At 37.0% G+C, this 27,744-nt stretch overlaps 2 protein-coding genes across 10 annotated transcripts in view; both read right to left on the bottom strand.

Annotated features, from left to right (window-relative positions):
- LOC128030630 (hormone-sensitive lipase) overlaps nucleotides 1-19,803 on the bottom strand; it is a 28,181-nt gene extending 8,378 nt beyond the window's left edge. The window contains exons 1-11 of one of the 4 annotated variants that reach the window (XM_052618414.1): nucleotides 19,639-19,731; nucleotides 12,475-12,509; nucleotides 9,159-9,400; nucleotides 8,441-8,725; nucleotides 6,852-6,942; nucleotides 6,616-6,642; nucleotides 5,377-5,522; nucleotides 4,148-4,333; nucleotides 3,354-3,506; nucleotides 1,799-1,943; nucleotides 349-576 (exon numbers count right to left, since the gene is read on the bottom strand). In XM_052618414.1, the coding sequence (XP_052474374.1) occupies nucleotides 349-576; nucleotides 1,799-1,943; nucleotides 3,354-3,506; nucleotides 4,148-4,333; nucleotides 5,377-5,522; nucleotides 6,616-6,642; nucleotides 6,852-6,942; nucleotides 8,441-8,725; nucleotides 9,159-9,400; nucleotides 12,475-12,490 (1,519 nt within the window). In that variant the 5' untranslated portion in view covers nucleotides 12,491-12,509; nucleotides 19,639-19,731. Of the gene's footprint in view, nucleotides 1-348; nucleotides 577-1,798; nucleotides 1,944-3,353; nucleotides 3,507-4,147; nucleotides 4,334-5,376; nucleotides 5,523-6,615; nucleotides 6,643-6,851; nucleotides 6,943-8,440; nucleotides 8,726-9,158; nucleotides 9,401-12,474; nucleotides 12,510-19,638 lie in introns of those variants that run through there. The other 3 variants (XM_052618412.1, XM_052618413.1, XM_052618415.1) reach the window with 3 other exon arrangements.
- A 2,941-nt stretch (nucleotides 19,804-22,744) lies between these two features.
- The window catches only part of LOC128030627 (rho guanine nucleotide exchange factor 1), a 41,734-nt gene continuing 36,734 nt past the window's right edge, over nucleotides 22,745-27,744 (bottom strand). For 5 of the 6 annotated variants that reach the window (XM_052618405.1, XM_052618408.1, XM_052618410.1 and 2 more), the window contains 8 exons: nucleotides 27,651-27,738; nucleotides 27,395-27,511; nucleotides 27,213-27,271; nucleotides 26,467-26,610; nucleotides 26,257-26,367; nucleotides 25,916-26,088; nucleotides 25,666-25,766; nucleotides 22,745-25,530 (listed from right to left, as the gene is read on the bottom strand). In XM_052618405.1, coding sequence (XP_052474365.1) covers nucleotides 25,692-25,766; nucleotides 25,916-26,088; nucleotides 26,257-26,367; nucleotides 26,467-26,610; nucleotides 27,213-27,271; nucleotides 27,395-27,511; nucleotides 27,651-27,738 — 767 coding nt within the window. In that variant the 3' untranslated portion in view covers nucleotides 22,745-25,530; nucleotides 25,666-25,691. The remainder of the gene's footprint in view (nucleotides 25,531-25,665; nucleotides 25,767-25,915; nucleotides 26,089-26,256; nucleotides 26,368-26,466; nucleotides 26,611-27,212; nucleotides 27,272-27,394; nucleotides 27,512-27,650; nucleotides 27,739-27,744) is intronic. The other variant, XM_052618407.1, reaches the window with a different exon arrangement.

The raw sequence follows: 27,744 nt of genomic DNA, 5'->3' as shown, positions 1-27,744 counted from the left end.
GTTACACTTGTGTTACAAAATCACTAGCCTATAAAAACCTACAGAGGAAAGAAAACACAAGCCACTGATTTGACTTCATCATTGCTATGATTGAAAACACTACTAATCGAATCATTTATAATAAAATACAAACCTATTAATCTATTCCTGACATGTCTGCCTTCACTTAACTTTACTTGTTGAAATCACTCATCATCATTAAGGTGTCTACACTTCCTAGATTACGAATATGCTAAACTTTTACCAGTGATAAATCACACACTGGACCTGACCGTTCCAGCTGGCTAATAACATACGTCACAACACAGCATCATTTGTCATAAAATCCTATTACGGCTCCAGACTGACCTGCGTAAGCGCTGAGGCAGCGTGCGAGCACACTGAGGGGCAACAGAGGGTCCATGAGGGTGAGCAGGCGGGATGGCGAGGCGTACACGGTGAGCAGGGTGGCGGGGTAGGCGGCGACGATGCCATCCGGCATGCGCACACCGTGAGCAGCGGCCCGCATTGACACGGTCACACACAGGTTTCCTCCTGCACTGTCACCGGCCAAACACACACGCTCACCGGTCCAACCTGAGGAGCAGAAGGGCCAACAGAAGAGATTTAGTGTGTAACAGATCAAATCCAAACTGAGTGAGAATCAAGAAGATAAATAAACTCTGTAATTTCCAACTTCAAATGAGGTTACATTTTTTTGCACTGATTTGAGGCACTCTGGCATGGTTTTCACACCAAAGACAGCCAAAGAGAATTATTAGCAGCGCGTGATCTGCGTCATGATCCTGAGATAGATAGCAGAGGTGAGAGAACACTGAATGATGAATATGTTTACGCTTCTGTAGTCAGGCCGAGTGTGAGCTGAGTTTCAATGGGCGTCTTTGTTCCCCATGGGATCTCGACACCAGCACTGCACAACAGTATGACAGATCGTCAAGTCGCCGACTTCACTGGTCTTGTACCTTAATCAGCTTTCTTATGGACTAATCAGGTGACCAAATGACACAATGTTGAAAAAATACAATTCTAAATTTAAGAGGCAGTCTGGGAGATGGATGACGCAATTACTGTAAATATTGCATTCAGTGTTTCATTAAAGTGATAATAGAACTAACAAAATTTTATCTATAAATTAAAATATTTCTCCACAAAATCAGATCTGGCAATCTGGATGGAATTTTTTTTTTTTTGCATTGCATTGCAGGTGGTCACCTCCGATGGGTGAATGTCAGCCTAAAAAAGACAAAGTGGCAAGATTCTTGCAAAAAAAAGGGGTGACAAGTGCAGCCACCTCCCACTGAAAGTGAACTGGGAACATGGGGTTAGTGCATACTGTATAAAGCATAACGTCCTAAAAGCATAAAGTGCCTAAAAACATAAAAGCTTAAAATTAGCATGAAATGGAAATTCATCCTATTTTCTAAATGCATCTTGTTTTGAACAATTAATTATTTCATATGTTTATTTTTTTCCTCACAATATTTAATTCAAAATGTCATAACTACACCTTCCATTGTTAATGTATGCCAGACTTTTCCAATAATTTAGTCTTCTTAAACCCCTGAAAGTTCACTTTCATCTGCCTCCACTTTTGAGTGCAACATCCGCATCTCAAAATCCAACAGAACCTAGTGCCCGCCCAATAATTGTTCTTTTTCAATAAGCTGTGTCACTCTGATGTACATCACAATATGGAAAAAAAAAGACCTATCGTGACTTTCGTTTCATAGCAACTTTAAGAACAAATATGAATCACTGTTATGAAGGGGTTATTAGGAAGCATAACTATTCTTCTCACCTAGCAAGTTGTGGTTCTTGATGGCCCAGCAGTAGGCATAGAAACATTCCTCCAAAGCCCGAGGAAACGGGGCCTCAGGGGCCAGAGAATAGTCCACCGAAAGGACAGGGGCATTCAGGTCTTGGGACCAGCTCCTCAGATACGGCTGGAGGGAGAGAAGAGAGATGCATACAAATAAAGAATCAAAATTGCTACATTTTTAGGAATAGGAATTCCTAGATAGTGTAGAAAATCCATTCCCGGATTTCCAGGTTTAGTTCTGTCGTCACTTTCTTTCTTCTTACTTTAGAAAGCGTGTGGTATTCATTTGGTTTCATTCCCTCCCCTCCAGAAACCTCTCACTTGACAACGGACCGCAAACTTGCATTCAGATCTGCTTCCATTTAGTTCCTTATGAACTGCCCTTCATTTTTCTAGTCTGTTTCACTCAGAAATATGTCACAATATGGAAGACAAATTGCCATTTCCAGATCATGCTGACTTTGTTTAGCATTTAATCTCTCAACTGATGGGTCCTAATCCTCAATACCATAATTTTTTCTTCAGAGTCTGAATATGGCTATCAACCTTCTATATAGTATGCAAAAAGCAATACAATGACAGATGAAGTTTGTCCAAATTGAATTTATATTACACATCATTCATATTTCTAGAGCGTTATTTATTCGTGGTTGAGAATTAATTATTTCCTCAAATGTAGCACAACTAATGACTTTAAATTACTGCTTTATTTCACAGGTCTGTCAGTGGTACAGTAGTTCTAGCATTTTGCTCACAGATGGCAAAGATCCACATTTTCAAATCCTGAACTGCTTTCCCAGCTCACACTCCTAATTCCTCTCTGAATCCTGGCATCTTTAAGACAGCTTTGAGACAGTGGTTTCAGTGTGACTGCTGCAAAGAGCCTGAATTACGGTCCTCAACACTAAACGTTTATTTCAAGTAGCTTCTGTCACCCTGAATACACGCCTGACGGCACCTCATCATGCAATTACGTAAGAGAAAACACTTAGGGAATGAACATATTTCTTCTCAGCCTCTTTCCCATTTTTTCCCAGTCTCCCCTCTCTCCGTTTGTTTTGTAGTTTAAAGACATGATGTGTGCTGACAGGCGTCACAACATGTTGCTCTGACTGCCAGTTACATTTCATATCAATGTGTCCATTGTTGAGTGGCGCTCGCTCAAGCAGCTAATGTATTGTGTCGAGAACGCAGGCTCCCGCTGGTGAGTGTTTGTGACGTGAAGGTGAATTTTGCATGAGAGCGGTGATAATATGATACTTTAACAGAGCAAGCAGTCTCATACTTTGCACAAGACACTGGACTTTATTTTTTTATTCACAAATTAAATAGCAATACGTTTTCACTGTTATGTATTCCCACCTCCAAGGCTCTAAGATATTATGCTCCCTCGATAAGTCTAAGAAATAATTAAGAATAAGTCTTCAATTCTATATTTTTTTCATCAGGAGTAAAAGCATCAGGTCTGCATGATTCATGGTGGGGTGGAAAGGGTGTGCATAAGAAATATAAGGAGAAAGAGACAAAAAGATACCTCATGGGATTTGGAAGTCTGTGCCACAAAGCCTCCTCCGTGGAAGTGCAACACCAGCCATGGGGAAGGAGGACTGCGCGTCGTCCACAGGCCCAATGAAAGAGATATCGTACCCCCCTCTGAGCGACACAGTGCTAGTAATTTCTCACTGTCCTGAAGACACAAATGGACTATAAGGAACCATAACAACAGAGCAACATAATAAAAAGTGTAATAGATTATTTCATTACAACACAGCTTCCTGAACAATCCTTATTTTGAATCCCTTTGAAGCTCTATGCCCCACACAAAGGCAAAAGCTCTCATTTAGACAAGAGACGAGTAATTAAACGCTACGGACGTGCAGTTCTTAAACACATTTACGCTACAGATGGATCAATATGAGGTCAAACGGTCTTAAGCAAAATCAAATAGGCTTTTTTAAACACCATTACACCAAGTCATCTATACTGCAGCCAATTCAAGTCCTCCCATGACACCGAGAGGTATATCAAGAATTAACGGGCTTTAAGAGAAAGAGAAAGAGTCAAGCTCAACCACTTTATTTAGCTAAGCACACCTCATTATTAGTACTAGTGCTTTTATTCACTCCTCACTATCTGTGCATATTCATTTATTTATTTATTGACAAGATAAGAGCATGCAGAGTGGAAAATTGACTATCTTTGAAGAACAGAGTTTATGCTTGAGCTTCTGTGAGGTGGAGGAGGAGAAGGAAGAAGAGCAGTAAGCGAGAGAGAATCATGATTCTGACTAATTAAGGTTGTCAATGACATTAGTGTGAACTGTTGTACCTGTCCTTCTCTCAGCTCATATGAGATCAATCTCATCTGCACAGGCCCCAGGCCAATATGAGCTGCAGGAGGAGACACAGTCACCATGTGGGTGGGATCTGCCGCCAGTGGCAGGTCAAAGGGCAAGGGGGGGACAGAAAGAGCTCGATTCACCTTCACCTGTGTGGCCGTCATAGACACCAGACTCTTGAGAGAGATAGAGAGAGATGAAATAAAGCACAGATTAATTTCAGTTTCATTACCATGTGAATTGAACTTTGCAATATGAGAACTTGGACAGGTTATAAGTGCTCAGTGTGCAATCTGATCAGCTACAGTAAAAAAGTGTCAATTATATATATAAAAAAAACACTGGTGCAAGGAGTACTGTATGTCAGAGGAGTTTTATTACTCAAGAGAATTGCTTTCAACAAATCTGATGTCTGATCTATGAGTGTTGAGTACTGAAAGAAGGGCAATTAATTTGGGGATTAATCTGACAAATATTTTCATTGCGATTTGAACTGGAATATGTCTGATGTTAGGATATAAAAAAAAAAAAAAAAAAAAAAAAAAAAAAAAAGATTTTGCCAGAGCTCTGCTCTACTCTATAAATGTGTTCAAACTTTAAAAAGAAAAAAAGTCCTCTCAGTTGAACCAGACGTGAACAGAGTAAAAAAAAATTCTTTCCGAAACCCACACTGTGCCTAAATATAAAAGTAGTTTTTTTTATTTGATCCACTTTAGTTTTTAAAGGGATTTAGCAAAGGTGGAAATCAACTTATTTTGTCAACCACAGTTGCCATTTAGTTTTTTATTAAACCAGCTTTACTTAATTTTTCCATTGTGTTTCACATTTGGCAGGTGTCTGGTGTTCATTTAGGATCCTAGTCTCAGATCAAGTTCCATTCATAGCGTTTTCTAATCCCAGTTAAATCTACAAATCTAATCTAATCTAATTTAATCTAATCTAATATCCTACAATCTACAATCTACTATAATATACTATAATCTAATATAATACAATGAATTCATTATATGTATTTATTTTATTTTATAATTTCAGTGAGAATATCTTCTGGCATAATTTCTTCACTTTCATGCAGTTTTTTTTTTTTTTTTTTGGAAAGAAAATCCATTTGAGATTTGACCTTGCTTTATTCTTATAAAGGCAGGTCATATCTCAAATCGATTCTCTTTTATATAATTGTGCCGCCATAGCTAAAACTGTCAGGATGGTTAATACTAACTGATAGAAGTTCAGTCTCCGTTACGTTCCAGAATGCTTTCCAAAAATGAACATCCAGGTTCTGAGTGATACGTTCATACTCCTGACCTCTCAGTTCAGGGTCAATGGCATACTTCCCAGAGGTCAGGAAAGAACTTGCTGCTACACCTGAGAGAAACACAGACAAACAGACAGTTAGATAAATGGCTGTCTACATACAGTAACTGGCATTCACAACAAGCCATCATGCATACAGAGTAAAACAGAGCAGAAAGACATGAAAGTGGGTTCCCAATCAAGAGAAACACACAGATAACCACCTGGAAATTGCATGACCTTAACAAACTAAAAACTTTTTTTTTTTCTGTTCTTATGGTGAAAATTCACTAGGGGAACTAAGGTGGGGGTGGGGGGGCATTCTCTGATGCACTGCAATTATGAATTGCTTCTAAAATCTTCAGAATATACTCTAGTTTTTTTCCTACATTTGTGCATTAGAGAGATACAGTATTTAAAGTTTTTTTCCTCCTCCTAAAGTTCTACAAAAGCATCATTTATGCCATTTTGAATGCAGTACAAAACTCACTTACTGACAGACAGCTGCTTTCAAATGTTTCAATAGCTCTTGTGGCATGCAGCTGTACAAGACTCTGTGCAGAGTTAAATGCACTTTCATCTTTTATGATGCTAAATGATTGTAAACACAGTCATGATTAAAGGACATGACAAAGCATCTGATATGTTACACCAGATCTGTGCATTAGTGTGAATGCAGCCTATTAAACATCCTGTCTGTCATCAGTAATAATCAAACAGCAATAATAAGAAAAAGAGAAAAATCCATCACAGCGCCTGTCTGGAAAACTTTCAGATACTAAAAGCACTCTCAGATACTGAAGGCACTTTTTATTACTTTATATTTGTTTGTATGTTTTGAAGCTGTAGTTAGATAATAATTCTTCACATACAATTTCTTCATGTATTATTAATTTATAAATATTTAAAAAAATTATATAAGAAATGTAATAAAAATAAACAAATTGATTTAATATTCAGAGTTGGTACTCATTCAATAATAAGACAAAATTCGTGATTTCCAGAATTTAAATCAGATTGTGAGGTGCCTAAAAACTCCTTGGTAGGAACAAGCACTGACCATCTCTCTAGAGGAAACGGAGTAATCTACCAGCAGAACGGATGACAGGTTTGGGAAGGACACAGATTTCTCTCTTCCATACAGTCCTCTGTGAGAGCTACTCACCATATGTAGCAACATCTCCTGCCTCCACTAGGGTGCAGCATTGAGTACAAGAGACAATATTAGAATGCCTCTGTGGGTCAGAGTGTATACTTTTGCAACTCCACTTTTGTGTCTTAAATTAACACTAGAGCAAAACGAGCTGTCCAGACGCTCACAAAAGTGACCTGCTCACATAAATCAAAGGGCATGTAAAAAAAGCTTTATTAGGGCCCACTGAACGTGACAGCTATACTGACCTATCCCTGATTGAAGTTTCTTGTAGTAGTCCCCGAAGGCAACCAGGCTAATAACAATTGACTGCAGGCATGGACGGATGGCAGGAGTAAACTAGAATGGAAAGAGAACAAGATATTCGGGTGGGTTATTTTCACATTTAATAACAACATTAATAATACCGTTAAATATTATTACAGTTTAAGTTTGTTTTCTATTTTTATACATTCTAAAATATGAATTATTCCTTTGATGGCAAAGCTGTATTTTCAGCAGCCATTACTCCAGTCTTCAGTGTCACATGAGCCTTCGTTCTAACATGCTGATTTGGTCCTCATGTTCGTAAATAATTCTTAAAAAAAAGAAAAAACTGCTTTGTATCACATCATATTAAATTACTTTTTAAAATCTATTAAAATAGAACAGTCATTTTCATTTTAATTAATGTTTTTACTGTATTTTGATCAAATAAATGCAGCCTTGATGAGCGAAAGAGACTTCAAAAGACAATAAAAATTAAAAATTATCCTGCAGTATGTATATGTATGTTTACCGTATATATTACATGTATAAAATGTACATTGCCGTTCATTACTATCTTGTAATATTACAAAACTAAGAATGGGAAAACTCTGCCTTAAAGGGATAGTACACCCAAAAATGAAAATTACTCCATGATTTACTCACCCTTAAGCCATCAAAGGAGTATATGAGTTTTCTTCATTCAGATGAATACAATCTGAGTTACATTAAAAATAAAAGTTTACAGACTTTTTAAGATGTTGAAGTCCAAAAAAGTGCATCCATCCATTATAAAAATCACCCCACAAGGATCCGGGGGGTTAATAAAGGCCTTCTTAAGCAAAGTTGTTGATGTTTTTGAAAAATATCCATATTATCCAAACTTTTTAAACTGTAATATCTAGCTTTCGCTAACTGTCGTACGAGAGTGTGGCATTCCAGCAGACGATTTAGGACGTAGGCGTGGTGTAAGCTTTGGGGAGAAGTGACAAAGTGCAGAGGAGAGAGCAAAATAAAACACCGCTCACGAATTAGAAGTACAGAATGAGGATTTGTAAAGAAACACATATGGTGGAGGATTTCGATATAAGCCAAAGGGAGATTGGTTTTCCTTTGCTGTAAACAAAACTTGGTTCTTGCGAGACTAACATATTCTCACCGGAGCTTATGCTACAGATACATCATCCGCTGGAACGCTACTCTCTTGAATGCGTGTACAACAGTTAGGGAAAGCTAGAGATTACCATTTATAAACTTTAAAATATGGATATTTTTCTAACCAAAATGCACCACTTCGCTTCAGAAGGCCTTTATTAACCCCCAGGATGGCTGATGGATGCACTTTTTTTTGGCTTCATTATAAAGCTTGGAAGAGCCAGGACATTTTTTAATACAACTCAGATGGCATTCATCTGAAAGATGTCTTGAGAGTGATTAAATCCTTAAATCCTAAACTATCCCTTTAATTACCTTTTGATCTACTTAGATTAAATACCTTCAGATTTCAACATTGTAATAAGTGTATAAATGTGATAATCTTGTCAATGAAATCCTGAGAGCCACAAGCTCGTGTGCTCTTAAGCAAACACACCTGAAATCCAACACAGCGGCCATAGAAGCAGCCCTTGTGCATGGAGGTGTACTCTCTCAGGAAGCTCTGACTGAGGCCACTTTCCTCCTGGAAGAAAAGGTTGCCATGGCTGTTGTCATGAAGCAGTCTCTGAGCTAGATAGAGCAGCGCCCTGAGCTGACACAGAGCGCTACAGTACGCCTCCATCTCTGCTGCATTATGGCTCGCACGGAAAAAGATGCTTCGCCTGTTTGATGTGATATAGCGCCCTTTGTGGATGATGTGGAGGAGGCAACAGCGCACCACCTGAAGAAAGGATGACAAAGAGTGAGATGAGGTCTGAAGGGTGAATGCAGAAAAACATAAGCACATGCATCATGCAGGAGAGAGAATGAGCAACGTAAAAATTACTTATTGAGAGAAACACTGAAAGGAAATGATGGGAAGGACAAGGACACAAGCCTTCAGCAGAAATAGACACATTCTGACGACACCCATTCACTGCAGAGGATCCATTGCTGATCCACAAGTGATGTAATGCTAAATCTCTTCAAACCTATTCTGATGAAGAAACAAACTGAGGCCGAGTTCGTTTTGGGGTGAACTATTCCATTAACAACTGCAGGGTTTTTAAACCAGCTAACAGTGATGACTAACTGCTGAAAATAATGCACTAGGAGCAACTTTTTTCAGCAGGGAGAAAACACAAACAACTTCTCTTGCACAGTCAGAAACGCACCTTAACAAGGGAGCGATATCCATTGGCAGGAATATGAGGGTCAAAGTCAAAGTGGTGGTAGATAGCAGCAAATCCAGAGATGACAGGCTCCAGGCTCCTGGCGTGCTCCTGGATGGTGGTCATGGCATCCACGAGGCGCTGGACTGCGTCCCCAGCTTGGCCCTTTGAGGCCCCAGAGAAGAAGTTGGCATTTTCTTGACACACATCATACAAGGCAGTGAATGCTGCCTTGGTGTCCATTGCTAAAGAGGATCAGACGGGTTGAGGACAGACGAATTACTTCAAACTGGCACATACTCTGACACACTTTAAAGCCAATATAGAGTGATTAAGCTCAGGACAAAAGTCAAGCACTTGTGTTGACTGTGCTTCTAAATAGCGCTATAAAGGTTTTATAGATCAATCAACTGGAAATGCTTCAGACAAAGCACTTTAGAAAATCATTTTCTTCTTCAGTACTTTGTCATGTTTTCCAGTAAATATTTAAACATCCCTAAAAGAAGATAAATATGCTTTTAAAAAATCGTTAGATATTAGGACTTGTTTTAGGACACATACACTACTGTTAAAAATCATATATATACTAAACGAAAAGATTTTATGTAAAGATCCATCAAATCTATTAAAATAGACTACAATTAAAGACATAATTGTTACAAAAAAATATATATAATAAATGATGTTTTTTTAACCTTATATTCTATTCTCCTTCTATTCTATTTTGAACCTTCTATAACTGTTTTTGATATTAATGATATTAATATTAGGATCATGTGTCACTGAAGACTGGAATAATGGCTGCAGAAGTAATACATTGCATTTTAAAATAGAAAACAGTCATTGAAAATATTAATATTTCATAATATAACTGTTTTTATTCTATTTTGTATCAAATAAATGCAGCCTTGGTTGAACAGCAGCGTATCTGTAAAGGTTTTTTTTAAAGCATAAACCTCAATTCATTTTATTAGATTTTAAAACAACAACAAAAAAATGCTAATGGAAGCACAAAGATATATTCTATATAGACAACCACATTTTTTTATTTATTTTTTTATTAATGTTACAATGATTACTGTTAAATAAGACAAAAATACTGTTAAATTATTTTTGTTAGCTTGTTTTCACTGCTCAGGGCCTATGAAAATATAATAGTATTTAGTTAACAGGTCCTACCATCACACAACAACACAACCAATAGCCTCTATCAGGACACATTACGATACACTCTCATTTTGAAGAAGCTGACTGCTAAGAAAACTGCTACTGCTTGTTTTGTCTATGGCAAAAGACAAGAGCAAACTACAGGGGACTGTGGACTGGCTGTGGACAATTTCACTGGACATTCTCCTGAGTAACCAGTGATGGATGGGCATCAGCCTTCACACACTCATGCACATTTATCTGACATGCCAGATACAAAGACAATACAGGTGAGTAAGGTCTCTCAGTGACAAGATTATGACTAGGTAAATCTGTTGTACTCTGCGACCAATCAGACAACTGAGAGAATCACAGGCAACTTTACAACAGCAGACAAGAAATAAACCTCCAGCCTTTGTATGTTCTTACAGAAAACCCAAAAAATGAAAGCAAATACATCTTTACATATATAGATGTAAAGATATACATATAATTTTTTTTATATAAATTACAGCATCATGCAAATGGCTTCGTCAGATCCAAACTTGGGTGCTCCCCCACAACCCTAAGCAACAGTTAAAGAAACTTTTAGTCTTACTTTACATTGTGGTGAAAAAGATGTTTTACAAGCAGCATAAAGGGTTTGTGCTTTGAATGTTGGAAACCAAAAGTGCTTACTTTGTTAATCCAATGAAGAGTTTTCTGCATTAAGAGAACATTTTGCCTACATTTCAATTTGCATACATTTCCAAAGTTATGTAGAGCTGAATTCCCCAGATACTGCCTTATCTGTTGCACATGTGGTTTTAAACCAATCCTGTGCTTTTTTTTCTTTCTGCCCTTTACCCCAGATAACCCCTCCCTGCATTCATCCACTCATTCTCTTCTCAGACTTTCCAAACTGCCTTTTTCCCCTCTGCCAAAGTATCCCAACGTCACCTCTCTACCTCCCGCCTGCTACTGGCTTCGATCTCTTCCCCTCATTGGCAAAAACAAGACATCTTCCTCTCTCTATTCTCTTCCATTTTGTACCCATGTCCTCATTATAAAGACTACAGCCGGACCCTGAGAGATTAGTGTCCTAATCTGTGCATGGGAAACCAAGTATATGTTGAGTCTATTAAGCTCGATTACAATAGAATACACATTTCAATTCAAAATTTCAGAAATCAGAAATTCCCTTACAGTGGAAGTCTAAGGGCAATATGTTTGCTATCATAGACATAGAGCACTGATGTATTATTAATCAGTAATGTTGAAAGTAGAGAGTACAATTGTAAGAAAAAAACACCTAGATAATAATAATAATACTAGTTGAAGAAAGCTATAAATACATGTCTCTATACTGTATTGATACTTCAAAACTATACTGTGAAATATTATTACAATTTAAATGAACTGTATTATATTTAATCTGTTCTATTATATCATCTGATTCTGTGCTCAATAAACATATCTTATTATTATCAATTTTGAAAAAGAAAAATGTGCGGCTCAATATTTCTGTGGAAATACTATGATTTTTTTTCAGCATTATTTTGTTGCATAGAAAAATTTAAATAACAGCATTTATTTTATATATAAATCCTTTGTACATTATAAATGTCTGAACTGTCACTTCTGATGAAATCAATGCATCCAGGTGGAATACAAATATTTCTTAAAAACTATTTTGAATGGTAGTACACACACACACACACACACACAAGAACTGAAAAAAGTATTTTAGCTAATTTAGTTGATAGACAGAAGATGCTAAGTAGGACACTGATCAATCACCAGTCAAATGATCAATTAACACTGTTCACTCCAGAAGAACCACAGTCCACCTGGAAAAATCCATCAAAAAAATGAAAGAACCCAACTGAAGCCAAAAAAACTAAGCATACCTGATGCTATCTACTTTGAATGTGATACTGTATCTACAGCCAAAGCCTGGCCTAACCAGCTAAGTCAAACTATTACAAGAACACCTGCTCTTTCAGTGACACTGCAATAGATGTTACAGCACATATACAGCACAATCCACAGCAGAGGAGCAACAACACACGTTTTAAACGGTGAGAATCTACAACTTAAAAACATGCAGAACAGAGCACATACACACACACACACACACACACACACACACAAAAACACACAGGGACTGATCCCCGGAGAATCTGAACGTTACCCTCCTCAGAACTCATGCTGGAGTCCTTGTACGTCCTGTCCTCTCAATATCCGCACAGCCATGGAGCCAGAGAAATAGAGACATGGGAAGGGGAGGTAAACAAAAGGGGAAGAAAGTAAGATAGAGTGTTTCGATTGGATGCCCTCCCTCCCACCATTTCATCCCCTCAGATCACAACGTGACATTCTGTCACTTTCCATTTCATCCTTTCTACTTTTATGTGAACTCTTCTTCCTTTATTCTCATTCGTCTCATTCCCTGGAGAGAACAGCTTTGTTGTTTTCTCCCATACCAACTGTCCCTGTGTTGTGGTGAGATGGCTTTTCACCCAGTGTACGATGAAAACAAATTACTCACTGCAACATGCACACTTGTGCCACACACACACACAGTGTTTGTTGTTTACAGGATCCAGGCTAACTGTGTCCTAAGACCAACTATCCTCTACAAAGTCATAACAGCCTAAATAACCTTTCACTCTATTGGTTGTGTCACCAGGCTGGCCAGTGACCTTCACCCTAACTGGATGATCCAAAACTGGCACCTCTCTTTGACACAAGGCGGTCTAGACAGAAACAAACATTGAGCTCTAAAAATGTATTTTTGTGATTTCTACACCAAAAGTGGTGCATTACACAGATGATACTTCAATTAGGTCATATGGCAATTGTATTAGGTCATTTGGTGAGACCGTAATATCCATGTCACACTGTATAATAAATCAATTGCTGAAATGTATTTCAGTTGAAAAAAATAAAACAGTAAACAACATTGTTGTTTAGTAACTTAAGTTTAAATCCACCTTCAATAACTAGGAATGCACCAATAATTCTGGCTGATAAAGAAAACTATTTTCAAGCTATGGGTGATATTAAAAATAAATTAAATGAAAAAATTAAATAAAGCACTAAACATCAATTAATGCTAAAAACTAATTAATGCATACAAATGCATTTTAAATGAAAAATAATCATTTATACAAAATATGAATTTAACAGTGTAAATAAGTTATGTTAATTAATTTACTTTCATATGTTGAGACAGTAATGTGCACGTCACAATGTATAATAAATGACTAGACTTAAACTTTCAATCTATTATTAAAATGTGATCCTGACGAAATAGTTAAAAAAAATCTGTACAGTAAACAACCCTGACATTAGTTTGATAAGTTCCCTTTCAATAACTAGAGGTATGTTATGGAGATAATTATTTGTATTTAATTTATGAGTAAAAATAATATAAATTAAAAAAATTAAAACACTCTTTAGAATGCATTAACTGTCTACTGACCTCTATATTTATCACAAACTTGAATGCACCTCTAATATACCAAATGAGTATGCTAGCTATCTTATGGCTAACAAATCTTAAGGGGGAATTACTTCATACATTTTCAAAAATGTCGAACTATCTGTTGGAATAGAAAAAAAGTGGAAGATCAACACAGGGTTTCAGCAGGATTTTTAAACTCAAATTTAAGATCATTTTTAAGACCTGCACAAATAAAATTAATACAGTAACATATGAATGGGGTAGGACAATGTCTATCGTAACATATTAAACTGTAAAATGACTGTAAAAAGTATGATTTACAGTTCAAATACAAGTTTTTACAAAACCAAAAAGTTTTAGAAAATGATACACTTCACATTTCAGCCTTTAAACCATTTTTTTATAAAATGGATGTCAAAAGTATTATTATATTAATTTAAACAATTATTATCAAGAAATTATTATATTAATTAAATAACATATACATTAATTTTACTGTTTAGATTTTTCTTATTGATCCACCAGTTCAAGTTCAAATTTACAGCTCAGTGTGTTTGCAGGGTAAAAAAATGTGTGTGTGTTTGTTTGTGTGTATTGCACATACAACAAGCTTATGTCACATTGCTCATGTAAAATGTTTGCACTGCTTAAGTTACAAAAGTTCATTGCTAGAGATTAGCTGCTGGCAAATCAGAATTTTTCAGATTGTTTATGGTACAAACCCATCTTATTTTTAGCACAAAAGGCTTGCATATAGATGGATTTCCTACTATCTTCATGGGTCAAAGACCACATGTTTCTACTAAGAATTTTGAGAACTGACCAAACCTGAACTTTCTCTCTCAATTCTACATACATACAACCAGGACCACATCCTTTATTCATTCAGCTGGCAATAAAGGAACAATGGAAGGCTGTGAGCAGACCTTTGTCCCAGATTATTTTATAAATGTGGTAAAATCATCTCAACAGGAAAAGAAAAACAATGCACTGGCCCAGACTTAAGTTAAGAGTTTCCTCTCAGTCTCATCCAAAACTGACTGCAGCAAGTAAACAACTTACCTTCACATACAAAGTGTGTTATGGTCAATATAAGAATGTGCAGGACTACAGATCTCTCCTTGTGCACATCAGAGATCTCAATTAAAGGTTTTACTCACCCTCGAGTCATCCTATGTGTATATGACTTTCTTCTTTCAGACAAATCCAGTCAGAGTTATATTAAAAATTGTCCTGGCTATCCAAAGCCCCATCATTGCCTTAAGCGGATGTTGCAGTTAAACAATCCACTCAAGTCGTTACTCAACATTATTTACTAACTTCTAGCAACACTACGTTCAATGAAGGTAAAATAGTAAAAAAATAATAATAATAATAATAATAGTTCATTTAAATGGAACCAGAATCTGAAAATTTGTATAATGTAATATATGTTGAGATTTGTAATTGCCAACCTTTAAATTAGAGCTTAGATTCTCTGCCCGAGCTCGTGCTCGACCCGACCCGACCCGGCCCGAGGACGGTGGCGGGAAATATTGGCCCGGCCCGGCCCGGCCCGCGGGTCGGGTCGGGCCCTTGATAAAGCACGTCACGTGTCATGCGCAGCGTCTCGTCCACTCGCAGTCTCGCATGCGTGACGCATCACACCTGCTGTGCGCGCTGTAGCCTACTATTCAGTAGATTAAGTGCAACATGGAGCTTGAAGAAGCAAAGAAAAAAAAAAACAGGAGAATTAACTTTGAGCAAGTTTAGAGGAAAATCGGAGGTATGGAAACATTTTAAACTAGTCGTGGGAAGTGACAACATATGTGTTGGCTTTGTCTCGTGCATATATATATATATTAGGGGTGTAACGATACGCGTATTCGTATTGAACCGTTCGGTACGACGCTTTCGGTTCGGTACGCGGTACGCATTATGTATACCGAACGGTTCGTTGGAGTATTTAATTATATTTGAAAAAAAAAAAAGAGAGAGAGAGAGAAATATAATGATATGCGTTCAACAAGGTAGCCCAATAACCCAAACAACGTAACAGGCAACGCCCCTGACACTCCCGAAGAAGAAAAAAACACCATCTTATATGTTTATGTTAGGCTACTCAGCAGGCGCTCGCTCACTCAGTACGCGCTGAGCTCGTTGCAAAATAGCCAATGCGTTTAACAGACTAGAAATGAGAAGATCCTCCAATAACCAACAGGTCTGGTGTTTGGGTGCACTTTGGATTCCCTTTAAGCTATAATGGTGATGGCAAGAGAGTGGTGGATAAAAAAACAACGGTATGTCGCATCTGCAACATGACAGGGTACACTTATATTTCTGGTCTGTTAAATGCATTCGACATTTTGCAACGAGCCTTCAGCGCGTGCTGAGTGAGCGAGCGCCTTAGGGGCCGTTCACATATCGTTCCTAAAAACGCATGGAAAACGCTAAGCGCGTCTTTCTCCTCCTTTCCAAAGCGCTCGGGCAGAAGCGCTCATGAGGCGTCTGTCTTTGCTAAGCAACAATGACGTGCTCTCTCCATGAGACGCGGAAATTTCAGCGAAGGATAAATGGATTTGCAGCTCTAAAAATCGCTTGCAGTAACGTTAGCTCTGCTACTAAATTTATTTCAAAATTGCAATCCATATACAACTATGATCAGCTGATCCTTCATCTTGGCTGAGCTCTCAACGTTGTTACGGGAAAGGATGAAGCTGATTGGTTGGTTCTTGTCACATGACCCGCGGTGCGCTTCCGCTTGCGGCATTCTGAAAAGTTGAGATGTTTTTACATTTTGCTGTATCTAAAACGTATCGAACCGAACCGAACCGAACCGTGACATCAGTGTATCGTATCGAACCGAACCGTGAATTTTGTGAACCGTTACACCCCTAATATATATATATATATATATATATATATATATATATATATATATATATATATATATACATATATATATATATATATACATATATACATATATACATATATACATATACATATATACATATATACATATACATATATACATATATATATATATACATATATACATATATATATATACATATATACATATACATATATACATATATACATATATATATATACATATATACATATATATATATACATATATACATATATATATATACATATATATATATACATATATATATATATACATATATACATATATATATATATACATATATACATATATATATATATATATATATATATATATATATATATATATATATATATATGTATATATACATATACAGCTCCCCCGTAGCACAGCAGCACCTGCGGTAAAAAATAATAATAATAATAATCTGGCGCCGCCCCTGGTTATAACGGGCCATATATCAAAAATGGTCGGGTTTAAATTGGGCTCGGGCTCATAATTACAGTGAACGTGTCGGGCCGGGCCGGGCTCGGACACAACGTGCTCGGGCTCGGGTAGGGTCGGGCTTGATTTGTTGGGCCCGATCAAAGCTCTACTTTAAATTAAGTAATAAAGAGCATTGAGTAGTTGAGTGCATCTTTCCTTACCACTAGTTTTTTTATAGTTGTTTAATGATCATAATGGAACCAGATACCAGATAATTTCTAACGATTCCCAACCCTTCTAAGGGGAATTCACGACGTGAAGCAGTCGTGTTCTTGTGCAAAAACTTTTTTTTTTTTTTTTTGGTGAAAATTAAATGAAGATAATTTTGTAAATGTCATTCTTCAAAACATCCTCCCACTAAATAAAAAGTCACACGGAGCAACACAAGGGTGAGTAAATGATTCTTTCTTTCTTTCTTTCTTTCTTTTTATTGATTAATTGCACTTTCCCAAAGCATCTACACTCACTACACACATCTTTGCTGTGATTATAATAAGCTTAAAGCCAGAGATGTATAAAGTACTAGAGAACCATACTTGAGTAAAAGTACAAGTGCTCTATCAAAAAAGTGACTTGAGTAGAAGTAGAAGTGTTCTTTAAGCACCACACTTAAGTAGAAGTACTAAAGTATTCAACATTTTTTGTACTTAAGTATTGCAAGTAGTCTATTTTAAAATTTACTACTCAAGTACTGAAAGTAAAAGTAGAAGTATTGTGTTATGTAACTATTAAAGAAAGTAGTCAAAAGTTTGAACATATTGTTTTTACTATTTCAAATGATTAACCTAAAGGACAATCACAATTCCTTTGACTGTAACTTCTTGTAAACAAAAAACAGTTACTAGGGTTAGTTAGCCCAATTTGCAAAATGATGTCATTAATAACTTACCCTCATGTTGTTTCAAACCCATAAGACCTCAGAGGGTCATTTCGAATTTTTTGAAGCATCGAAAATACATTTTGGTCCAAAAATAGCAAAAACTATGACTTATTCAGCATTGTCTTCTCTTCCGTGTCTGTTGTAAGACAGTTAAAAACATAGCAGTTTGTGATATCTGGTTCGCGAACGAATCATTCGATGTAACCGGATCTTTTTGAAACAGTCCACCAAATCGAACTGAATCGTTTTAAACGGTTCGCATCTCCATTACGCATTAATCCACAGATGAATTAAGCTGTTAACTTGTTTAATGTGTCTGACACTCCCTCGGAGTTAAAACAAACCAATATCCCGGAGTAATTCATTGACTCAAACAGTACACTGACTGAACTGATGAAGAGAGAACTGAAGATGAACACCGAGCCGAGCCAGATAATGACTCGTTCACGAGTCAAGAACCGTTTCTGTCAGACGGGTCCGATTCGTGAACCGAGGAGCTGATGATACTGCGCATGTGTGATTTAGCGTGAAGCAAACCGACACACAGAGCGTCTGGAACCGAACTGTTTTCTTTTGGTGATTGATTCTGAACTGATTCTGTGTTAATGTTATGAGCCCATGTGCAGTCAACGCCAATGACGCCATTGCATCGAACGCAAAAGAATCGGTGAACTGTTTTCTTCAACTGGTTTATTGAATCGAACTGTCAGAAAGAACTAACGTTACTGGTCATCCGAAAACCGATGCAACCGGTTCTTGACTCGTGAACGAGTCATTATCTGGCTCGGCTCGGTGTTCATCTCTCTCTTCACAGCAGTTCAGTCAGCACGCGCAGTCTTCTTTAATCGCTTGATTCGCTCAATGATGTGCCAGCTTCATCAAACCTGCCATCTACAGTTCTGGCAGTGGTTTGTAATGGAATGATTCGTAACATTATTATAATTGTAACGAGTAACGATGCAGCACATAAAAAAAATATCGGAGTAAAAGTATTAAACTCAGCGAAAATATGTACCGAAGTAAAAGTGGAAGTAGGAGAAAAAAATAATACTCTAGAAAAGTACAGATACCGCCTTTTAGTACTTAAGTACAGTAGCGAAGTAGTTCTACTTCGTTACTATACATCTCTGCTTAAAGCACACAGACAAGCGTCAATCTCTGTGTCATTCATGAATCAGGGCATCCGAAAGCATATCCTGACGTAGCCTACTACAGAGAAGTTTAGACACAGGCCATTCAAACCTATGTATATTCTCTCCTGTCTAAAATGTGCTGTCAGCACACTTTGAAAAAAAATGTCATCCTTAACTAGAAATGTCATCAGTGAATAACTACAACACTACACTACCATAGCCGATGTACTGCATAACACATCATAGTTCAAACGTAATTAAAAACTGTTGGCAACCTTATGAGACATTTTAAACCCTATGTTTACATATTAGTAAGGAAATAACAGGGCTCATGCGATGTGCCACATTGTATCAGCATTAATGTACAGTAGCGCTCGGGCTCTAATCTTCTGTTTGACACTTCTGAAACTGTCTAGAAGAGCGGATGACATTTTATAGCTAAGCGACAGCTCGCCCCTCCAAAACGCGTTTATGTTTATTAAATGGGTATATACCTATTGGACCTTCTTTGTGTTTTGACGAGCGTCTTCTGTTTACTGCTTTTTCAAGAACACCGCTCCCAGCCTTCTTTGCAGACGCCATCTTCCTCAAACACGAATTATTACTTCCCCCCTCTGCTCTGTGTGGACATACCTTAACGGCGACCACGCCTACACTAAAATCAATAGCCAATAACGCGTCAGAGAACAATCAAAGCACCTATCACATACTTCTCATTTCATAGTACTGCCCGTATTGAGCCAAACGACCCTCCTACAACGTCAAAATAAAATAGCCTACAATATAATAAATATGCTCGTTTTTCTTGTGTATTTTCATTTAGTATCCAGTGCATTTATTTATTTATAATAATAATCTACCCCAGGACACACTAAAAACGGGACTCGCATCAAAATATCCACACAAAGCGAAGTGTTTTATACAGTTTATTCAAATCATTAGCAGAAATGTTCCATTTATCATTCAAACAAGTTTATCTTCAAACTATTACTATCTATGCAGGTTGCTCTCTCACTTTTGCTCTCTCTACTCTCACTTGTCATTTAATTGTCAATTTGAGTATCCAGGTGAGTATGTCTATTTATTATTTATTCCCCAGGACACACTTAAAATGTGACATTCATCAAAATATTAACACAAAGCTTATAAAGCTTATACAATTCATCCATTAGCAGATGTCTTTGATTTACACACACACACACACACAAAAAAAATCTTATCTTTAAACTTTTAAGAGAGATTCAAGACATCAGGCTCTGGAAATGCTAAAATCACCACTTAAACAATTGATCTCAAATAATACACAGGGTTCACGTTTCCATTGTCTGTCTACATGGTCCCTTCCCCTTTTTCTCCAGTTCGAGCTGTGGTTTCTCAGGCTGTATGTTTTCTCCACAGCTGGCCACATCCTGATAAGGGCCTTGATTGGAACATTGAATTTGATGGTGAGCTGAGTTGCATTCATCCTGGTTTCTTCCTCCCTTTCTTTCTTCCTCTCCAGTTCATTCCGCCTCTTTGACTGGACGAATAAAGTTGAACATCTCGTCATCACAGAATCACTTTATTTATTTGTTTGTTTAATGTTTCGTGTGTGGTGCAGTTTTCTTTTTATATGCTGTATGGAATACATCCAGTATGTTGAATCAACATTAAATCAACATTGCACAATCAGTGTGTCTGACCTTACAGAAGAGCATGGTGCCAGGGATCAATACACTTATCAGCAGCAACACCGCTTCTGCTGTAATAATGCTGTTCTTCACACTCTCACTGAGGTTAAGATTTTCTGCAAAGGTTCTAATTAAAGAGAATGTCTTAACTCCTGAAGACTTTTCAGAAAAGGGAAGCAGATCAAACTGATCATAGGCAGTTGTCTTAAAAAACTAAAAAATCTGATAAAAATGAAACAAACAGACAAAAATAGTTGTCAAAAGAGCTGACACTTTCACTTCCTCTGACAATAAAACTTGCATGTGTGTGTGTATGTAAGGAGAGTTAAGTAACACAAATTTAGCATGAATGAGCTGAATTTGGTTTTGTCACTGAATGTATTATTTGTGTTCGCCTAATTCAGCCAATTGAAAGATTTATGGGGATTATTGCACAATGCAGCCTCTTAAGAGAGCTTGAGTGCTTGCATTATGTTTGTGACTTTCGTATTTAGGTAGTAAATAATAAATAGTTATACAGTGGGCCTAAATCAGATTATGTATAACATTAAAATGCATTATTATAAGTTATATAAACAGTATTTATTATAGACTGCTGTTCAAAAGTTTGAGGTCAGAAAGATTTTTTATTTTTGAAAGATAATACTTTAATTTTTATTACAAAAGAAATATATTAAACCAGAGCTATTTCAAATTATTCATGATCCATGTGAAATGGGGTTTCTTATTCCAGTGGTAGAAGCAATGGTTGGTGGCTTCATGGGAGAGAGCCAGACGCTCAAGCGGCTTATCCGCCTCCAGGTTCAGCAATTTTCTAAATCAGCATTGGCAACAGCTTAAGCAAAGGACAATAAACCAAAAGCCATATAATAATATGCTATAATTTTGGATGGCAAAACAGCAGAACAAAGTGTTTGAGTGCAAAACAGGCTATGACCATAGCTGGGGGTTTTTAAGCTGGGTTTTTTCATAGCTGGCTCTTATAAGCAGCTTAATATATGGCTTTAATTTCCCCCCAACAGGCATTAACTTCAGTCCACATGATATCAGCATGTTTAAATCTATTAGCTAAACCATACACTTCCCACCCACAGATTGCTGTATTGACAAAACTTGTCATATGAAAAGCTACTCAATATAGTGTAAAATTTAATTAGATCCTTAAAATTGAAAGTCACACTGAAAAAGGGGTAGAAACTGGTAAAAATAGCAATAAGATGAAAACTGAAACAGCTGCTATGAAAAAAAAACAGCATCACTAAATGATGGAAAAATTCTTTTGTAGGCGATAACCAGTTTATTACTGAATTTGAAATGGTATGCTTTCCAAAACTACATTTACATTTCTCTCTATATATTGTTTTGTGCTAAAAGAGAGCTCAGATTATTTTAATAATAATGAAAGTTGAACAAATATTAACATTTTACATTAAAACCAACATCACATACACAATATATGCTATTCCTTACAGGCTCAGAAACACAAGAAAATTATTAGTTTGAATGGCATTTTCGCTAATAAACCAGCTCCTCAGTAAATGTGCCTTTAAGTGTTTGTCTTCCTGTATCATCTAAACCCACCCATTCTTCTATTTCAGTTTTTGGTGAACACACACAAATACAGGGGAAGGACAAAATAATGTGAACTCCTGGAAAATATGCAATATTTCATCATTAATATGCTTAACTATCATTTGCATTTAAAGTAGCTTCTTACCTTCTTAGAAAAGATTTGTACAACTTTTGAATAGTAATCTGCCAGTTCTCAAATGTCATCCTTCACTCCAAAACTGCCTACAATAATATTCATGTCAGGGGATTTGTTTGGCCGTCCAGGTTGTATGACAAATGCTAAAAAGGCACAAGTCTTACCCACAATTTATTTTAAACACAACTTATATGATACACAAAACAGAGAATATAGACATAATAACCGGATAAAGATGATTCAATTTTTATTATTCACTGTAACATACAAATGATATTATCCCCATATAAACATTGTTTGTCCAACCGCTGTACATTCTTCTCTATTTTGGATTATGGGGCAAAAAGTTAATGTCAACTGAACGCTGCTGAAAATAAGGACAATAAAAGCTCAAACCATTTCTGATAATTTATTTAAAAAAGAAAAAAAAAAGTACCTAAATTTCTATGTATCTTACACATAAAATCAAAGCCCAAATACACAGAATAGTCCTTGCATAATCATTTAAATAGACCGACAGTAATGGAATGCCTGCAATGAGTGGACTCCTGTACACAAAATTACATAAAAGACAGTCACGGATTGCAGAGGCTTTAAAAGATCTAACAAAGAGCACTCAGTACTAGGCACTCAGCCATTTTTAAGAACAACAAACGAGTGGAACTGCTATAATTTGGCAGGTCTGGAGCAAAATATCAGATTCATATTTAACACTGAACATCACTAGGAGGAGAGGGCAAGGACACCCATGCCTGTCAGAAATTAAAACAAACCCAATCTGCACAAGGCACCCTATAAATAGATTTAAACAGATAGATATATCACTATATGTATGTGTGACAGATACACATGAAAATATTAAGGAATGAGAGAGAATGACACCACACCCAAAACCCTGTCTTTATCAGCTATCAAGGGTTCAAGGCTCAATTTAAAGTTTCTAATCGAATTTAAACTGAGGTCAGTTCCACATCAAAAAGAAAACTCTTGCCAAAAAGTTAAATTCAGTGAAGCCTTTGTTATAGTTAAGGGTGCACTCTAACTCTCTCAGTCCTTCATATAAAAGGCAATGCATAGTATGCTAATTACATAATTTTCAAAGGCAATGTATAAACCCCCCATTCAAGCAATTGTGAATAAAAGAAATTGTGCAAAAGGAATGTAGGAAAGTGAAGTAGGTAGAACAGATCTTGCACCATGATAGTTTCATTACCAAAATTTGTACATTTTTGCTTGCTACTTCTAAAAGGAAAACAAAAAGGTCTCACTGACATGTTCTAGGATCAACACTGCTGACCAGAATGCAAGACCTCGGGCAAACTGTTCTGATAAACCATTCTGTAAAGCTGAATGAAAGGAAAAGGTAACAAGGCCTTACTGAAATCACAAAGATCAACACAATTACAATGAATATAAATCACAATATGTAACAAATAAGGTAAAATAAATTGCATAATTTGAAAGTAGGTCGAGGGTAAAAAAGACCTGTTGCAGTAGCATCATGAGTACATGAAAATAACTACAGTACTGGTGAAAAACCTACATTTGTGTTCCTGTCTTCAAACTCTGAGATATAATATTTTCATCAACCCCTGCATCTGCCTGATTCTCTGTGCTCTGGTTTCCTAATAAGACCGGGAGAGCAGAAGAGAAAAGTCTGGTCCCTTCAGCTGGAAATCATGGACTGACAATGAGAATCAGGATACTTCTCCATTCCAGTATACAGCTGACCTCCCCGTGCAAGGCAAAAGTGTTTACATAGCTTAACTTTGTTCCACTATCATTTCTTTGGTCCTGCTTTGAAAGAAAATTAATCCATAAAATAAAATAAACCGAGAGACATCGTAACAAGCAATTACAGAAAAAACTATATTTTGCAAACTGTAGAGTAATTGTAGTTTAGAACATAATGACAGAAAAACGAAATTATCAGAAATGACTGATAACTTTTACAGACACAGGATTTGCATAGCTCACACAAATAGGCAATGTGTGATGATTATCATAAGATCGGGGTTGATCTACCAAAGTACAACCTGCAACAGCTGCATTCGAGAACGCTGTTCTTTGTGCATGCTTCCCATTATAACAGCACAGAAGCTGGTCATTCAAAATGCTCCGTAATCTGGGCATATTTCCTCACAACCACAATATCTAACCCTGACGAGATCTCTCCACATCAATGCTTGCCTTGTTTTCACTTCAGAGGGGTTAGGCATAAGCAAGCCCACCTTCCTCAAACCTTCTCATTAATTCCTTTGCTCATGCATCAGTTGATCTATCTATCTAATTAGCAATTATTTTCTTATTCACAGAGCAACAGCGGAACTTCTGGTAAGAAGAGGGTAAAAAAACAAAACTAAAAGGTCTATACTTATACTCTTCATTTTACAACAATTTGGCCAATGCATGCAACAACAGTTCTACATCTATCCTTTTGAATATCTGTTATTTTAGAAAATGCATGTAATATAGTATGGTATCAATTAATAAGTGATGAGTGAACATCTTGAAATTACCTTATTGAAAACCTAACTGAACTACAGTTTGAGAAGCAGGCTTCATATGCATCAGACTGCATTCTCAAAGATGCAACTACACTTTACTATAAATATAGATAGTCTTTTGGTACTAATTACTTTTGACATGCTTATCTTTGGGTGTGTGTCGGTTTGCACATGTTTCTGTACTGTATATTACATTGCTTCCACATGTGCACCTAGCATTTAGCTCTGATATCTCTCTAAAGGATGCACATTGCTTTGGCATCTTTTGGCAAGGCTGTCTTTCATACCTCTCAACAGAAACACAAACACACTCGTCCAAGGTCAAGGATCACTATAATTTCACAACACCCACTTCATTTCATTTCTCGGTGGCATGGAAAGTGCGGGAGGCCTGCTGACAATCTTCTGAAAGGACAGCTGATAAGATAGAAGAGATAGAGCAGGGAAATTCAGGCAGAATTAGTCAACCAGCGAAGTCTTGAGTCCAGCACATACAGTGATCTGAGGACAAAGAAGACAGATGATAGAAACGGAATTGCTATACTTTCAAAACTAGAGAGTGAATGGTGCTATATAAAACTAAAGACAATACACATTAAAAAAAAATATGGTTTTGTGTTTAGTATGTGGTCGTACCTTGTAACAGCAGGTTGTCAAGTTTCTCAGTTGTAATGCCCACCCTGAAGTGAATATTTAGCAAGAGCTTCTTGCAACTTATAATGTTCCTCCTCAACAGCCTGGGAACAAACACAACATCAGAGATATGCATTAGGTTAATGTCTATTAACTCTCGTCAGAGTATTATTAGACTGTTTGATTAATATCTCTCCTATTCAAGATCTGAAAAAAAAATGCTCTTTCACAATTGCATTTGTGTTCTCCTTGCCTGCAATCGCTTCAGTTGCTCCTGAAGAGTCTGCAGTCTCATCTGCACCTCCTCCATGCGTTCCTCAGAAAGCACTAGAGGAGCACTTATCCCTCTCTCCTCTTCTCCTTTATTCCCTCCATCTCCCCCACTCTCTTCTCCTTCAGTTCTTTCTTCTGTGCTGGATTCCTCCACTGAGAAGGGAAAAAAGGCATTGCGGATTTCGATATCAATCAATCATTTATGACCATTTTCCACATTTCTGAATGGTTTGGTGAGGAGGGAGCCCAGCTGTACTTTATGATTAAATATGAGGTTGAACTTCTTTAGCTTAAAACCTGAAACAATATTGTGTGCATTACCCGAAGACTGACCTCCATCTGCCTCCTGGCTTTCAGGTGCATTTTCCGCAAGAGTCTGAGAGTCATCTGACAGGCTAATACTGCCGACCAATAGCCTCTTCAAATACTTGACTGCGAGAGGTATACAAGCAAAAAAAGATTAAGTACAGCATGAAACTGAATGTATTAACCGTTAGACCTGCATAAAAGGATAAATGCATAAATCATGACCTTCTTCCAAAGCCCCAACAGCAGACTTCTCTAAAGGGATGTGGCTATGGCTGAGCAGGTCAAAGCCATTGGCCACTAGGTAGTCAAAGAGTGAAGAATCAGTTTCTCTACTCTTCTCATCAGTAAGTGTGTCTTTAAATCGCTCTATGGTGAAATAAAGTAACACAGTCACATTAAAATACCATGGTAAAATTACTTGGATAGACTTTACGGGATAGTTCACCCAAGAATGAAAATTTCCCCATGATTTACTCAACCTCAAGCCATCCTAGGTGTACAGTATATGACATTCTTAATATACAAAATGAGGATTTGTTAAATAAAATGTCTGAGGATTTCAATATAAGCCAAGAGGACACTGGTTTTCTTTTGCTGTAAACAAAACTTGTTTCTCACGAGACTGGTGAAGGTGTGTATTCGTGCCGTACCAGGCTCACATGGAAATACAACTCTAACCGTACTGACAGTCCTTATAACTATTTGGCCTGTTAGTAAAAAAGTGGCTATATTTAAGAGTGAGTTAAGACAGTTTCGTGGGGGATGCCAGGTGTAAAAAATAAATAAATTAATAAAAAAAAAAACGGAAAAAAAAAAAACGAACAAAATAAAATAAATGTTAAATCGAATGCCGACCCACTGAACAAATATTCAAATAATCTAATATTCTGATCCCAGCCCTAGTAAATCATGGGGTAATTTTCATTTTTGGGTGAACTATCCCTTTAATATCTATTTCCAAGTCTCACCACTGCGACTTTTCAACAGGTCTCCTCCATTTTCAGTGGGGCTAAGAGGGGGTTGCGAACTGGAGAAAAGAAATGAAAATAATTTGAAAGATTGAAGTCAGCTTTGAACTTGCTAGTTCAACAGCACCTTTAAAAGGACACTAAATTACTCTTAAGGGGATATTTTCCAAAAACACACTCACGGGCTGTATAAAGGTCCAAGGACGCTGTTAGGTATGCTGCTGCTTTGTTTTCTAGTTATCTTATTTCCGTCCCTCTTCTTCATCTCGTCAATCGTAGTCTTAATCACCTCTATCCAACTGGAACAAAACAGACTGTGAGTGTCATATCAAATTACACGTTTTGGTTTTCAATTTTGAAGAGGGATTTCATATCATCTGCCTGCCAGTCTCTCCTGTAAGTGTTAAATATAAATGGCTTTATATGGTTAACACTCACTTTTTCCTCTCCACGATGGACTGAGCCACTAGTTCATAAATCTGTGCTCCACTTTCCCAAGTGAAGATAACGTAGAGGGCCTTCGGGTCTTATG

This window comes from Carassius gibelio, chromosome A16 (assembly GCF_023724105.1).
Source record: "Carassius gibelio isolate Cgi1373 ecotype wild population from Czech Republic chromosome A16, carGib1.2-hapl.c, whole genome shotgun sequence".
Lineage (NCBI taxonomy): Eukaryota > Metazoa > Chordata > Actinopteri > Cypriniformes > Cyprinidae > Carassius > Carassius gibelio.
Note: the sequence above shows the minus strand (reverse complement) of the source record. Positions and strands in the feature narration are given on the sequence as shown.